The sequence below is a fragment of the Trichoderma camerunense genome (genome assembly GCF_050948025.1).
Source record: "Trichoderma camerunense strain CBS 138272 chromosome Unknown V8C40scaffold_1, whole genome shotgun sequence".
In the NCBI taxonomy this organism is placed as follows: domain Eukaryota; kingdom Fungi; phylum Ascomycota; class Sordariomycetes; order Hypocreales; family Hypocreaceae; genus Trichoderma; species Trichoderma camerunense.
In genome coordinates, this window is record NW_028145369.1 from 3,513,995 (window position 1) to 3,527,234 (window position 13,240).

Here is a 13,240-nt window from a genome sequence, read left to right on the forward strand (position 1 = left end):
AGCATATATAGAATGCGCATTTAGATTGAAAGCCATAATAATAATACTAATAGAGGACGGAACTTATAGACTATATCAATCGCCTTCATAGCCCGAGAATGTGTCAAAATTGTCACTATTTGAGAGTAAGATTAAAAAGAAAGGTGTCTGATATTATTGCTTTATACATGTCTAAGAAATTCTCATTATTCGTAATCTAGTCGTTATGGCCCGTAGCCACCCCCCAAAAGTAGGTCGCCCAGGCTCCCAACAGGAGGATTATTGTAGCAGCGAAGCAAGACATGCTCAACTTCTTCTGGAACTCTCGGTTTGACCCTTCCTCGAAATCCTCTTTGAGGGCATTGATCTTTTCGCCTCTGATGATTCTCTGCTTTCGCGTCCACTGTAGCCTGCCCATTGTAGGGTTGAAAAAGCCAAGACCAACCATTATCGCGCCCACGACGACAGAACCCGCTGCAAGGACGACGTAGAGGATAATTACCCGGTTGTAGCTGTCGTTGTCATGGTCTTGGATGACGCCTGCCACGATGCCGATGATGATTGTCATGCTGTTGTTGATGGCAATCTTGATAGCATAGCCAGAGCCGAAAACTTCCTGGTACCACATGCTAGTGCGGATGCTGTCAATGATGACCGTAGGGCCGAGAGAAGCAGCAAACGCATAGATGCCGAAACTGGCTGCGGTACCTCCAATTGTAGGGCCAAACGCGGCAAGGCACATGGAAAGCAGCATACCAAGACCGCAGACCAGCATAATGGTGTTTCGCTGACCTAGTATATCAATGAAAACGCCCAGGAGAGGCACCAAGAAGAATCCGAGGTACTGGGACATTGCTGAATACCAGCCTGCAGTGACGGCCGAAATGTTGAAACGTTTCTGAGCAAACTCAGTCGCATTGGAGGAGAAGACGCTGGCAACGGATGTCTGGAAGAGAGAAAACAAGGCCACGAGCCAGAAAGGCCAAGGGAGTCGCAGCATCTTGGTAATCTCGAATTTCTTGTTCTTCTCCGTCAACCTTTCACCAGTTGCCGGATCGTTTGTGCCGGCGTATCGTCGCTCGCAGTAATTTGTGAAGATGTAGAAACCGACAGTCACCACATTCGTAAAGAGGTTAATGAAGACAGCACACCAGTACACCCAGCTGAAATTTCCAGTGTTCTTGGCAATGACGTTGGCAGATGCTTGACCAACGAAGCTGCCGATTTTACCAAGGCCCAGCTCGAAGCCGAGGGTGGAGGCAAATCCGTTTGAGGGAGCGAACCACGATGAGAAGACCTTGTACTGCGCGCACTGAGTAGCGACATCGCCAAGAGCCTGGACGACGCTGCCAAAGATCATGAACTTGAAATTGCGGACTTGGGTGGCCGCCGCAATGAGAATGGCTCCGACACTGTAGACGGCGTTGCCCCAAAGCATGGCTCCTGGTGGTTGAGGACTGTTAGTTTACAATGGTTACAGAAGCATGACTGGTGTTATACGTACTTGCACCACCAATTCGGTCTGTGACGACGCCGCTGACAAGAATCAGAGCTGTCTTGATGAAGTTTTCACTTGCATCCAATGTTGCATATTGGGCGTTGTTGATGTGCAGCTCCTATACCTGTGTTAATGGCAATTCCCCCTCAAGTACAAGCAGAGAGCCAACCTTTTTCAGAGTGCTTTTCATGGCTCCCGTCACTCCACTGCTCCAATGAGATCCGAACCCAACCAAACTGACGAGTATGACAGACAGAATCTTCATGCTCCACGGGATGTTGGTCGTCCGCTGTCGATCAGACGCAGAGTCCGACTCATCACCAACGGGCACACCGACAACGTCGGCGGAATGCTTTTCCTCGTCACTCATGATGCGCAACACTCTTCCCCTTGCAGAGGTCACAAAGAGTATGATCTGGTTGAAGTGACTGGAACGAGTAAACTACAACGGGCGGACGCTGGGAGCAGCACCACGGATGGGCGACACTTGGGGCTTTAAGAAGGGAATGCATATTGGCAGGGATCTTATCTGATTGATTGATATGGAGACTGATTGATAAAAGTGTGTGATGGCCACGGTGGATCGAGGGACCACATGGCCATCGATTTGTGCCCGTTTAGTTGACCGTGTTCGGACCTTTAGCCGGTTCTAATCACCTCGTGCGTAAGCTATATAGATCTTAAACTTGCTCTCCGAGCAATTCCCACCTGGACGAAAACCGAGATGGTGCTGTGTCCACGATGCCAAGACATTTCAACCAGGGAGATGCATGACAAGCGCTGACTAGCCAGTAGAAAATTTTCAACAAGTGCGGAGGGCAGAACGTGGTTCATGATTTGTTCGACAACCAGCATCCAGAGTCGCATCTGTAATTAGACGTGCATACATAGAGACGAACGGGTTATGGTTATCAGGGAAGAGCTCTTGACTCTTGGCGTCCATCATACTGAAGATGGCATAAGCGGGCATTAGGATGCCTTGCCAATTGCCTTCATGTTGCCTTTCACGGAAATTCTCATGGTGAAGCTGCCCCTGCGATTGGCCAACTCAAGGCTTTGGGCTCTACTGGGTATATGAGCACTAGTAGATCGGCCATTCTCCTTGCAAAATGACTCGAGAAATGGGACTGAGGGGGTCCTTGTTGAACCAGTGCCGGTTATCCAGTGTCATTCGATAATGCCTCATGTTCTGCTTTAGTGGTCCAGAGGGGGCTCTCCGTTACGTATTCGCTCAAGTCCTTCGTACAAAGGAAAAACGTGCCTGTTCTCGAGGTGGATTCTGTCTGTGTGGTTCGTTATCCGCCGGGCAAACTGAGTGATCCGAGCGACTCCAGACCCGCTTGTCAAGCCCAGAAGCATGGCTGCATTAGCACGGAAATAACCGTAGAACATGCATGATATGGTTAAACTCTTGGTTCAAGGGCGTCGGGAGGCTGTCTGAAGCTGTATATCAGACATACCGACGCTCAAAGCCCCGCCAACATCGATTGCCCGAGAATTTGTCCCAAAGATGGAAGTCAGGGAATCGAGGGTAGCGTCGCATTGTGTTGTCGAACTGAATCGCTCATACGGCAAACCATTAACATCCTGATCATTCTATCCCAGTTCCATGGACGATGAGCTTTTAAAGATCGATTGAATCTTTATCGAGCTGTGTCGTGGTTGCCAAATTTCGTACGCACTCCGCCCATGACTTGGTTCAGGCGTTTTGGTGCTAAAATGTGCGTGCAGAGGAAGTGTTGGCTGTGAGACGGCGCAAAATATTCAACGCACCGCAATGAGGTGAATTAAGCCAGAATAAATTAAGATGAACAAAAGAGAAAGAAAATTTTAATATTGAGGCAGATCTTTGAGAGCAATAGCAAAGAGTCGCAGTTCAGTGAATTAGAAGGTGCTCTGAAAGTTCAGGTGCAGGGATCGCCCCACCATGAGTGCGATAATCGATAAGATAAGCCACTGCAGCAGCTCTTTTGGAAAAAAAATTTCCCTAGCAAACAAGCTTCATTCATCCAATTGAAGGCATTGGCCGGAAGATTTGCGACAAAATGTCCGCCTCAATTGCGTCGCCCGAGCCGGCAATTTCAAAATCCGAAAAGAAGCACAAGAAGGACAAGGCGTCCAAATCAGAAAAGAAGAGAGACAGGGAGGAGGATGCCCTGACCGATAGAACCCGCAAGCACAAGAAATCCAAGAGCGCATCCGTCGAGGAAAACCAGGACGAAGAGGTCGAGGCTTCACAACTGCTGGACAATGACGATGCCGAAGTAACGCACAAGAAAAAGAAGAAGGAGCACAAAAAGAAGCACAAAGAAGAGGAGCACGAGGCTGAGGATGCTGGCGAAGAGAAGCCCAAGAAGAAGAAGAAGTCCAAGAAGCATGCCGACGAGGAAGCCGAGAACGATGACGCTCCTGAGGCTGTCGATGCCGATGCTAGTGTCATGGATGTCGAACAACCCGCCCAGCAGACATCCTCTAAAATCTACCAACCTCCCGATATCCCTGCCAACCCTCAGTATCCATTCTACAGCCAGACTGTTTCCCTTTACGAGCCCATATACCCCATCGGCTGGTCGCAACCAGTAACGAACAGCGAGTACCAACATCTACAGCACCTCAAGAACAAATATGTTCCGTCTTTGCGAGGCGTATTGATGAACTACAAGAACGTCGCTCTGGGCGAGAACCCCGGCCGCAAAGGCGCCGCCGCTTCAGACGACGACCCGACCACCCTAAAGTCAGTCAACGAGTTCGCAGTTGGCTTTGGCTGGATCACCGCTGAGGTCGATCTGTTTGTCCCCAGCCGTGGTGCGTGGATGGAAGGCAGCATCAACCTTCAGACCGAAGGCCACATTGGTGTCGTCTGCTTTGGTCAATTCAACGCCTCTATTGAGGCTCGACGCCTGCCATCTGCCTGGAAGTGGGTCTCTAACGAGGATCCTGAGGCCTATGGTATGGAGGAGACTGCATCAGTGATTACTGCGGATGACCACGGAGTTGTGCGCCAGATCCACAGTACGGGATTCTGGGTTGACGGAAATGGAAAGAAGGTTAAGGGCAAGATTCGTTTCCGCATTCGCAACTTCGATGTCGGCGTCAGCGGCGAGACGAGCTACCTCAGTCTGGAGGGAACCATGTTGGACAGGGAGGCGGAAAAGGCACTTGTCAAGGAGGAGGCTGCTACGGCAGCTTTGAGGAAAGGAACCAAGGGAGCTCGCAAGGTCCAGCGAAGAAGAGCACCAGAATTTGCCATGACGCGTTTCATGGATGAGGCGGAGCAACCAGCTGAAGCCCCAGCTGCTGAGGCAGAGGCAGCTACAGCATAAAAAAAGATTTTTGGCATCACTGGCAGGACATAAAGTGGTGGCAGAGGGAAGCCATACATTCGGGGGAAACATGCTTTCGGAGTTTACTATAATACCCTCTTTGGACGGGGGCTTGTCACAATATTTATGAGCGTTGTACATTTGAGAATCGATTCAAAAATTTATTGCATTGCTGAGCATGGGGTGTCTCTGTCATTGAACTGTGACAACCCCTTTAAGCTATCCTATAGTTCCAAAATGCAGAGTACTCTGTACAACTGCCAAACCAGATGCATGTGCTCCGTGAATCCTGTCCCGGCTGCACTCTGATTTCCTATGCCGATGCCTTTACCATCGGTTCCCATGGTCGTGCCAGATTCCAGAGATATATCTCTCCAATTGGCTCGCTTGTTGTGTTCTTTACAACAACATGCTGAAAGGAGTCCATGGCTGACGACAGTAGCAATGCGTCAGCCCAGGGAGAAGCATCGTCCCAGCTAGGCTGCTCACAGAATCTGTCCACCTGTTCTCTAAAGGTGTTCCAATCCGAATGGTCGTTTACAACGACCTGAAACCTCACTCCTTGGATATCAACCGTGATGCGCTGCACCATGCTGGGAAACTCATCAGAGCACCCGCTGCTGAGAATCCACGAGTAATCGGTTCTGTCGCCGTTGCTTTCCCAGTCGTACCACACCTGCGTCCCCCTTTCTGAAAAGTCGCTCAGCACCAGTCTTGACTGTGCGTCGAAGCTGATTGCGCAGTGTTGTTTCGATATACCCTCGACGCTGGGTAAGATGATATCGCAGGTCCTCGGATCCGTGCCGAGGACGAAGCTGCCTGGTCGTTTAGGCGGCTGTGAGAATGTGAGTTGGATGGCTCTCCCGGGAGCGTGGTTTGTGAGGTTGGAGAGACGGGATGAGAGATATGGGTATGTGTTTGTAGATGAGATGATGCGAGAGGCGTTTTCGGGAAGCTGGGTAGATTTGTCGGCCCAAGAATGATGTGTGGTTGGGACGAGCCAGGCGATGATGTCGTCGGGATGAGATGCCATGGTGATGAGATGTGAGTTATTAAGAGTGTATAATTATTGTATGAGGTCAAAGGTGAAGTGAATGCAGTTGAAATGAAAGTAAGCTCTGTGGTGATACAGTATGCTGAACCAGGTCGTTGTGTAAAGAGTGAATCACAAATAAGTGTGTCGTTGCATGTGTGTATTAAATCCGTGTTGTAGACAGATGACGATTCAAAAATGAGGGAAAGCAAGTTGATAAAAAGAATTTGAGCAAGATGTAAAGACCAAAAGAGAGATAGTTGTACAGAAACAAGATTGAAGACAAGGAAAAGCACACATCCAAGGGATTCCAGCCTCTCTACTTATATGGAACCTACTCGTACATACAACATGCAGCATGCAAAATCTTCATCTCAGCCCAACAGCCCGACCGATCCATGACAAACGCGCTCGTCGCATGGACAACGAGCATCTACTGGCCATCATCTCGTGCTGCCGCGTCGCGAAAACAGCTGACTTGCATGAACTATAAGCAGATGACGCATGCTTTTATGTTTTCTGCAGCCGTTTAGTGGTGGCTGGCCGCTGCATCGTGAAGAAAGTGAGGCTTTGGGCAGTAATGAGATTCACGGTAATGTGGCGGAAGGCTGGGAGCCAATCATTTGCTGCCGGATGGCCTAGTTTGGTGCGCGACGCACGCGAGATGCGCGTTTGGAAATGTCGCGGGTCGCGAGTTGGGATTGGAGATGGTAAAAGTGTAATTTTTCATGTCTAACGTTGGTTTCACATTTGGGCTGGTGAATCATCTTCGAGGTGCTTCTTGTTTGTGAGGTGATACTACAGGTTAAACGCTGCACCAAGCAAACAACAGTCAGTAGCTTGACATAGACTAATACAAAGAATCGTGCAGCTGCTGCCTGGACTCGGCGACATGAAGTGACATTTTGGGAGTCATCAGGAGACTCGATCGACATGTGGTAAGGACATTAACAATTAATGGCTGTCGTTTATTTTATCGAGAGGCAGCAATTTCATGATTGATGAGCCATCACCACCAGTTCTTTACAGTGGGTGAGAGAGGTACTTGTGCTGAGGTACCCTTCAAAATTGCTGCCTCATATTTAGGGCCGCAAAACCAGCTCCTCCACGGCCGACCTTCACCCGAACAGGACCTTTGCGGCATCCGAATGCCTCATCCCACGACATCATCGAAGGCCAATTGAATCGCAAAAATGGCTTCCGACGCAGCTACAGATGCGCGGCGTAAGTGCATCTGCTCTCACTCACTGCGATGAGCCCCCAGATTTCGATCCGCAGCCGCTGACTCAACCGCAGAGGCGACCCGCGAGGAGATGCGCGATGCCAAGCTCCCTCTCGCCTACAGAGACAGCTGCGCTCACCTCCTGATTCCCCTGAACAAGTGCCGAAGAGAGACCTGGTACGCCCCGTGGAGTTGCACGGTATGTTTTCATCCAGCCCGGAGTCGAACGAGCCGCGATTCGTGGACGGGGGAGGCCGCTGGGAGCAAAAAGGACAGTCTTGCTAATTTGTATCGGATGGGGATGCTAGGACGAGCGACACGGCTACGAGAAATGCCAGTACGTCGAGTTCAAGAAGCGGGTGGCCAAGATGAACGAGCTGCGGGAGTCAAAAGAGGGCGCACGAAGCAACTAGGGTGCTGCGAGGACGATGGGACGCCGTGTACATATCATCCATGCATGAGGAACGGGAATAGAAAAACTTCAAACCATATGGAACTTGAATGATGCATGTGTTTTCTTTTGGTGCTCTGAAACTACAGAGATTGAATCTTTGAGGGAATGATGTCGGCAATCTCAATCGAACACTCTGAGGGAATGGCGAATGTGGCCAAATTATATCGAGCAGTAATGACCGACATGAGCTTTTTATTTCTTTCGATATCAGACCTCGTCTACCAGCTCGCTCTTGTTATCTAGTCCAGACCATTTCGGCTTTCCATCAGGTAAATCCACGACCCGCTGCGGATAGAAGAGGTGGCACATGCATGCAATGTTAGACATCGTGTCCAAACCGAAATCCCGGGATATTACATACTGGACAGCGAAGTTCTTCTTCTGAGCCTCGTTTTGGAACGACAGGAGCGTTGGAAATAGCAGGACCATGTTTCGTCCTTCATCCATAATGAGAGTGCCGCAATGAGAGCAGCTCACTTTGCAGGGTAGTTCATGTTCTGGTGACTGTGATCCGGAGTTGTAGAAGCGCAGGCTTTCGGCGCCTTTCTGAAACGCCATATCTGATTTTTGGAATATTGCTGCCCATTGGAAAGGGGCTCCTGTTACTTGGTGTGAGTCTGTTTGGGAGCATGATATAATGCAGAGAAGCACATGGGCCAATAAGTCAAAGAGATGCTTTACCATGTATGACTTTACAATCGCCGCAGTGACAGTATTTGGAGGCTAAGGGTTTATCTTGGCTGAGCCAGTATTTTACTCTGCCGCAGTGACAGGCTCCTTCCAGCGCCTTGTTAAAATTCTGGTCAGGCTCTTGGTAAGGTGGTTGCGTTTTCCAGTTTTTGTCCGCCATTTCGAGATGTAGTACAATTGTTGATAGAAAAGACGTTATATAATTCAATATGTCAGGCACTCCTGAGACGCTGATCGTAGAAAAAGGATATTACTGGGCACAAATACTATTCACAGTTGCTCATTGACAAGTTATATTACTATTAGAGTACATGACGTAACAGTTGTGACGATATCATGATGGTTGATCTTCAAGGTCTCGGGTAGACGTAGGGAATGGCAATAGCTGTGAAAGGTAATGGTCATGATGCTTTCGTGTAGCCACACAAAGAATCACCAACAAATGAAATTTAAATACATAACGATCATAGACACGAGGGAAGTAGAAGTAAAGGTTTCAAGCCTTCAGATAACACGCTTAGACTCTGTTGCTCGCACTGGACCGTCTAAGCCAAAAGTGGCTCAATCCCGACTTCCGTGCCTCTGTGACAAGAGACCATCCGTATTTAAGAAGAAACCGTTTGCACGGAGTTAACGCGGATTTAAGATTATATGGACTCTTTGGAGGAATCTCAAATAGGTAAGTAATTCGTATCTTGATTGAAAAGCTCCAATATATAGATACTACATGGGTCTAATCGAAGATGTGCTGCTTTTGGTCCTTTCAGTTGCGCATTCTGGGTCTAAGACGGGCGGTCGCTAAAAGCGGGGTGAGATGGAAAAGAATTCCGCGCAGTGACCCCGCCTTAAGAAAAAAAGGACTGATAGGCGGCGATTTGCATTGGCGCTGTTTTAATAGACTGAGAATGGATGTCCGTTACGCAAAAGCGTGTTGGTTAAGTACATGTACATAAACACCACAACTACATCTTGATCTCGGTGCCAAGCTTTGGGGATATCATCGAAATTTCCCCCAAAGATAAAACAATTTTCTTATGAAGTAAACTGCGCGACTCGTCGTCTTTGATGAGCCCCTCTCTGGGGTGTGCCGCCCTATCGGGGATTTGCCGCATTCACACCCGCCGGCCGTATCGGCACCGACGCCGGCAATAACCAATGCTCGATATGGAGCCTTTCCACCCTTCCAACTGCCAATCCCAGGACTCGGCCTTCTCGTTGGCGGGTTTGAAGATCCCATTTTGTAACTATGAAGCTACTGTGCCGTTACCGATTGTCAAATTTGTCCGCGCAAGACCCACCCTGAGGAGAAAGAGGTGGAAAGCGAGGTGCAAGCTGGGTATATAAAGGCAAGAAAAATGAAGCCCACTATGCTTGTCAACATCTCTTTGAGCTTCAAAGTCTTGATACAATCACCTCTTCTTCTTTTCCCTCTTCAATTTCATCTCCTCACACATCAAACTAGACACCATGGCTACTAGCGAGGCGTGCTGCAAGTTGGCTCCGGTCACCGTTGACTACACCCCTAAGGGCAAATACGAGAGGATTGCCGGCATCAACACCTGTAAGATCTGAGCCATCTCTAATGAATCTCAGCCTCAACCTCAACGGCAAAAGGCCAGCATTCCTGATACATGACACCTAGACATCGTGGGACCTGAGAATGCCACCAAGGGAATCATCGACATCTACGACATCTTCGGCATCTGGCACCAGACCATCCAGGGCGCTGACCGTCTCTCTGCTCACACTGGATTCGTCGTCCTGGTCCCCGACTTCTTCGATGGCCCGGGTCTGGACATTGATGCCGTTCCCATGGACACTGAGGAGAAGCAGAAAAAGGTGCAGGCCTTCTTTGGCTCAACTGGCAATCCCCAGACCAACCTGGAGAAGCTGCTGGTTCTTCGCAAGGCACTGACGGAGAAGTTCCCGGCTGTGGAGGGCAACTGGGGTCTGTTTGGCCTCTGCTGGGGCGGCAAGCTGGCTGTTTTGGCTTGCGGAGAGGGTAACGAGGGTGTTGGTCGACGATTCAGCGCCAGCGGAACGGCTCATCCTGGGTAAGTCATTATTATTATTATTATTTCCAAGAAAGTATTCGTGAGGAATGTGACATTGTTCGCTAACCAAGCATGTATCGGGTAGTCTCATGGACGAGAATGACGCCAAGGTCCAGACAGCTCCTCATCTCTTGCTGGCTTCCAAGGATGAGCCTGCCGACAAGGTTGCTCTATACAAGGAGATTATGGGCGACAAGATCGAATCTACTACTTATGAGACTATGCACCACGGATGGATGGGCGCCAGAGCTGACCTGAAGAACGAGGCTAATGTCAAGGAGTATGAGCGCGGTTATAAGCAGGCCGCCGACTTCTTCGCCAAGCACCTTTAAGCGGATGGGTTAGTTGTTGGGATGGTTTCAAGATAAAAAAACATGTAAAAGAAAGAATCTGATACCCAAAGTCATCTTTTACTTGTTAATGACGGTGAAATCTCAAACTTATTGCGCCAAGTATAGATGCGTTCCACCATTTCCTCTAGTATACTGCTTGGCTGCTTGGCAAAGACTGCGTTGGTCAGATTACGTATGTTTTCTACGCCCTAGTGGGGGGCTCAGCTGCAGGATATCTTCCATCTATGCATTCCAAATACTCCTATTGGAAGGAAGAACGCTATTTTATTATGTTTAATGCAAAGTGAAACCTTCATATGCAAAAGTTCTGGTCATAGTTCTTGGATAGGGGAAGTTCTTTGCTACATATGATCGTGTTTCTGTTTAAGTTGCAACGGAACGTAGCAACCAAGTACTCAATCTGGATTTGGTGAAGTCGCCCGTTAGAAGACCAGCAAGCAGCATGATGGCTGCCGCGCATAGTTTTGCCCAAATAGTATATTTGGTTCGAGTAACTGCAACATGTATTTTCACAATCTTGTGAACCTCTTCTATCTCTATTGGCGCGAATAACACTACCGCCAGGTGGAACTCGATTGACAAATGATTGACATCAGGCCCTTGCACCATGGTCAGCATTTAGTAACACCCCATGGGGGGGATCCGTTTCCAGAATGACACAATGGTTTCCTATTTGGTTTCGTATTTTCCCGTATAGACACGCGTTTATTAATCCGAATGAGCCTCAAAGGTTATGAAGCTTACCACGGATGCTTACGCGGACATGCGTTTGATCACACTTTTGGAATGGTCGCTCCACAATCTTGAAGAAACGCCTAATATAAGCATAATAACCGGTCAACAGAAAAAGAAGCCGCAGGGAAGCATTTTGAGTTCAGGATCAGCAACAATCTAGTAGAGATTTTCAGGGCGAATGGCTAGCTCATCGCCTCAACTAGTATGAACAACACAGGGAAGCTACTAGTTATTAGTCCCTCTATCAACAGGGGTTTGGTGATATTTGCCCAACTTATTTCTGCTCAAGTAATTAACGTTATTTGTTTTCCAGTACAATTTAAGCTCTCGATGTAAAAGTAAGTTACTCCATAGTTCTCTTTGTATGGAATACTATCGGCTACAAATCTAGGTAGTCCCTGACAGAAAAGGAATGTACAAATTTTGCTATCTATCTCTCACCATTTGTGTCTGTTTAGAGGATTCTCAATCTACCAAATTGCTCCACGAAATCCAATATTATGCGCGAATCGCATGCTACTGCCGAGATAGGCAGGTCCAAGCCTTTCATAACAATTATTCGCCCACCTACATACCTAATTCAAGGATGTGTAGATATATGCCCCAGTCTAGCATCGACCGAAGGACGCAATATGCAACGTCTCGACGATCAACGGTCTTGGCATGACTTGCGGTGATATATTCGGGGTTTCAGGGGCCTAGAATTATGTAAATAATACCAGTTAGAGACCATGTATACTCTTGCTCTGACGTAGTGCCAGCAGACTTTCGCCAAATTTCGCTCCAACCGGCTGAATGGAGCTGGGATTGGGTCGTGATAAGTCGTAGATATTGGCTGAGCCGAGGGTCCGTCTGACCACTCTTGCTAGGACATGGTATTTCCACAAATAGCAGGTAGAGTGAACCAGCTTAAGCGAGCGATTCATTCAGTCTCGGCTCCAATTATCTGTTGGTTATGACGACATTGCGAAGAGTGGGTAGATGAGAGGTTCAGGTCTTAATGGAAATCATTGAACCGAGGATATTTCAGGGTGAATTGATGAAAAGATATAAAAGGGGTTGGCATTCCTGCCGAATAATCGTTGAGAAAGAAACAGATAAGCCAGCCAAGACAGTCTTTGGACCTTTAATTCATCCTTACAAGTCCACTTTTCATCTACTATTTCAATATGAAGTTCTCAACTACTCAGCTTCTCGCTGCTCTTGGCTTCGCGAGCTATGCCGCAGCCGATTTCCACATCTTGACAGGACCATGTTCTATCGCTCCTGGCTGGGGCGGCAGTCTTGAAGACTACGCCGTTGCTTGTCCTTCCAACTACTACAACTGCAAATGCATGATGGATGGAGATCGTACCGGCCATGTCATTAATGGCGAAACGCCAAAATACGGCATTCACGATACTGGATCCAATTATTTCGAACTTGACGGCATGTGCGGCGTGGGAAATATGAACTTTTATCTGCAGGGTGATGGTACATGGTTGTTCTACATTGCTGGAGGAGATGGCTCCGTGCAAGGCCAGTGCTGGCCTGGCGATAACAGCATCAAGGACTGCAACGAATTCAGCGCTGCTTGCAGTTTGAGCAACATTTTGGTGTGCTATTCATACATTTGCGAACCATGAAAGGGATGAAGGAAATACACGTGGCATAAGGTCAATCTGGTTCTCATGAGCTGTTTTGGATATTTGCAAATGTTCACGATCGGAAATGAGTGTGGGAATGGACCAGATAGAACATAATTTGATTGGTCGGATGTCTCATTACTGCTAATTGTATAACTATTGCTTTTTAAATTTATGCAGTACATATGATTATAAGAGTCCATGGAGATCATACAATGCAATAATAAAACCAGTCTGGCAATTTGACATGAAAGCTTTGCCCGTCCCGAGACAT

At 48.2% G+C, this 13,240-nt stretch overlaps 7 protein-coding genes across 7 annotated transcripts; 4 read left to right on the top strand and 3 right to left on the bottom strand.

Annotated features, from left to right (window-relative positions):
- Nucleotides 1-145: 145 nt before the first annotated feature.
- On the bottom strand, nucleotides 146-1,945 carry V8C40DRAFT_21065 (major facilitator superfamily domain-containing protein). The gene is made up of 3 exons (XM_083212106.1): nucleotides 1,647-1,945; nucleotides 1,484-1,595; nucleotides 146-1,422 (listed from the first exon to the last, which is right to left on the bottom strand). The coding sequence occupies exons 1-3, from the start codon at nucleotides 1,845-1,847 to the stop codon at nucleotides 197-199; spliced, it is 1,539 nt and encodes a 512-aa protein (XP_083079772.1). The 5' UTR covers nucleotides 1,848-1,945; the 3' UTR covers nucleotides 146-196.
- A 1,539-nt stretch (nucleotides 1,946-3,484) lies between these two features.
- V8C40DRAFT_231609 (DNA-directed RNA polymerase I subunit RPA43) lies at nucleotides 3,485-5,375 on the top strand. The gene has a single exon (XM_083212964.1). The coding sequence runs from the start codon at nucleotides 3,523-3,525 to the stop codon at nucleotides 4,798-4,800; it is 1,278 nt and encodes a 425-aa protein (XP_083079773.1). The 5' UTR covers nucleotides 3,485-3,522; the 3' UTR covers nucleotides 4,801-5,375.
- Nucleotides 4,957-5,929, bottom strand: V8C40DRAFT_21114 (FHA domain-containing protein). The gene has a single exon (XM_083212111.1). It carries the CDS (start codon nucleotides 5,831-5,833, stop codon nucleotides 5,114-5,116), a length of 720 nt encoding a protein of 239 aa, XP_083079774.1. The 5' UTR covers nucleotides 5,834-5,929; the 3' UTR covers nucleotides 4,957-5,113.
- A 1,067-nt stretch (nucleotides 5,930-6,996) lies between these two features.
- Nucleotides 6,997-7,498, top strand: V8C40DRAFT_231611 (NADH-ubiquinone oxidoreductase B18 subunit-domain-containing protein). Its single transcript, XM_083212965.1, has 3 exons — nucleotides 6,997-7,057; nucleotides 7,130-7,254; nucleotides 7,364-7,498. Exons 1-3 carry the CDS (start codon nucleotides 7,027-7,029, stop codon nucleotides 7,466-7,468), a joined length of 261 nt encoding a protein of 86 aa, XP_083079775.1. The 5' UTR covers nucleotides 6,997-7,026; the 3' UTR covers nucleotides 7,469-7,498.
- Nucleotides 7,499-7,557: 59 nt separating this feature from the next.
- On the bottom strand, nucleotides 7,558-8,507 carry V8C40DRAFT_231615 (Mss4-like protein). The gene is made up of 3 exons (XM_083212966.1): nucleotides 8,191-8,507; nucleotides 7,871-8,108; nucleotides 7,558-7,816 (listed from the first exon to the last, which is right to left on the bottom strand). Exons 1-3 carry the CDS (start codon nucleotides 8,357-8,359, stop codon nucleotides 7,717-7,719), a joined length of 507 nt encoding a protein of 168 aa, XP_083079776.1. The 5' UTR covers nucleotides 8,360-8,507; the 3' UTR covers nucleotides 7,558-7,716.
- A 647-nt stretch (nucleotides 8,508-9,154) lies between these two features.
- Nucleotides 9,155-10,864, top strand: V8C40DRAFT_231619 (dienelactone hydrolase family protein). The gene is made up of 3 exons (XM_083212967.1): nucleotides 9,155-9,760; nucleotides 9,842-10,253; nucleotides 10,339-10,864. The coding sequence occupies exons 1-3, from the start codon at nucleotides 9,667-9,669 to the stop codon at nucleotides 10,583-10,585; spliced, it is 753 nt and encodes a 250-aa protein (XP_083079777.1). The 5' UTR covers nucleotides 9,155-9,666; the 3' UTR covers nucleotides 10,586-10,864.
- Nucleotides 10,865-12,403: 1,539 nt separating this feature from the next.
- V8C40DRAFT_279631 (uncharacterized protein) lies at nucleotides 12,404-13,062 on the top strand. Its single transcript, XM_083221263.1, has one exon. It carries the CDS (start codon nucleotides 12,511-12,513, stop codon nucleotides 12,964-12,966), a length of 456 nt encoding a protein of 151 aa, XP_083079778.1. The 5' UTR covers nucleotides 12,404-12,510; the 3' UTR covers nucleotides 12,967-13,062.
- The last annotated feature ends 178 nt before the right edge of the window (nucleotides 13,063-13,240 follow it).

Coding starts and splice junctions, on each gene's coding strand:
- V8C40DRAFT_231619 (XM_083212967.1), top strand. CDS start 9,667: ATGGCTACTAGCGAGGCGTGCTGCAAGTTGGCTCCGGTCACCGTTGAC. Junction 9,761..9,841: donor GATTGCCGGCATCAACACCT/GTAAGATCTGAG, acceptor CATGACACCTAG/ACATCGTGGGACCTGAGAAT. Junction 10,254..10,338: donor AGCGGAACGGCTCATCCTGG/GTAAGTCATTAT, acceptor TGTATCGGGTAG/TCTCATGGACGAGAATGACG.
- V8C40DRAFT_231615 (XM_083212966.1), bottom strand. CDS start 8,359: ATGGCGGACAAAAACTGGAAAACGCAACCACCTTACCAAGAGCCTGAC. Junction 8,109..8,190: donor CGATTGTAAAGTCATACATG/GTAAAGCATCTC, acceptor ACCAAGTAACAG/GAGCCCCTTTCCAATGGGCA. Junction 7,817..7,870: donor AAGAAGAACTTCGCTGTCCA/GTATGTAATATC, acceptor CATTGCATGCAT/GTGCCACCTCTTCTATCCGC.
- V8C40DRAFT_21114 (XM_083212111.1), bottom strand. CDS start 5,833: ATGGCATCTCATCCCGACGACATCATCGCCTGGCTCGTCCCAACCACA.
- V8C40DRAFT_279631 (XM_083221263.1), top strand. CDS start 12,511: ATGAAGTTCTCAACTACTCAGCTTCTCGCTGCTCTTGGCTTCGCGAGC.
- V8C40DRAFT_21065 (XM_083212106.1), bottom strand. CDS start 1,847: ATGAGTGACGAGGAAAAGCATTCCGCCGACGTTGTCGGTGTGCCCGTT. Junction 1,596..1,646: donor TGAAAAGCACTCTGAAAAAG/GTTGGCTCTCTG, acceptor ACACAGGTATAG/GAGCTGCACATCAACAACGC. Junction 1,423..1,483: donor AGACCGAATTGGTGGTGCAA/GTACGTATAACA, acceptor CTCAACCACCAG/GAGCCATGCTTTGGGGCAAC.
- V8C40DRAFT_231611 (XM_083212965.1), top strand. CDS start 7,027: ATGGCTTCCGACGCAGCTACAGATGCGCGGC. Junction 7,058..7,129: donor CGCAGCTACAGATGCGCGGC/GTAAGTGCATCT, acceptor ACTCAACCGCAG/AGGCGACCCGCGAGGAGATG. Junction 7,255..7,363: donor ACGCCCCGTGGAGTTGCACG/GTATGTTTTCAT, acceptor TGGGGATGCTAG/GACGAGCGACACGGCTACGA.
- V8C40DRAFT_231609 (XM_083212964.1), top strand. CDS start 3,523: ATGTCCGCCTCAATTGCGTCGCCCGAGCCGGCAATTTCAAAATCCGAA.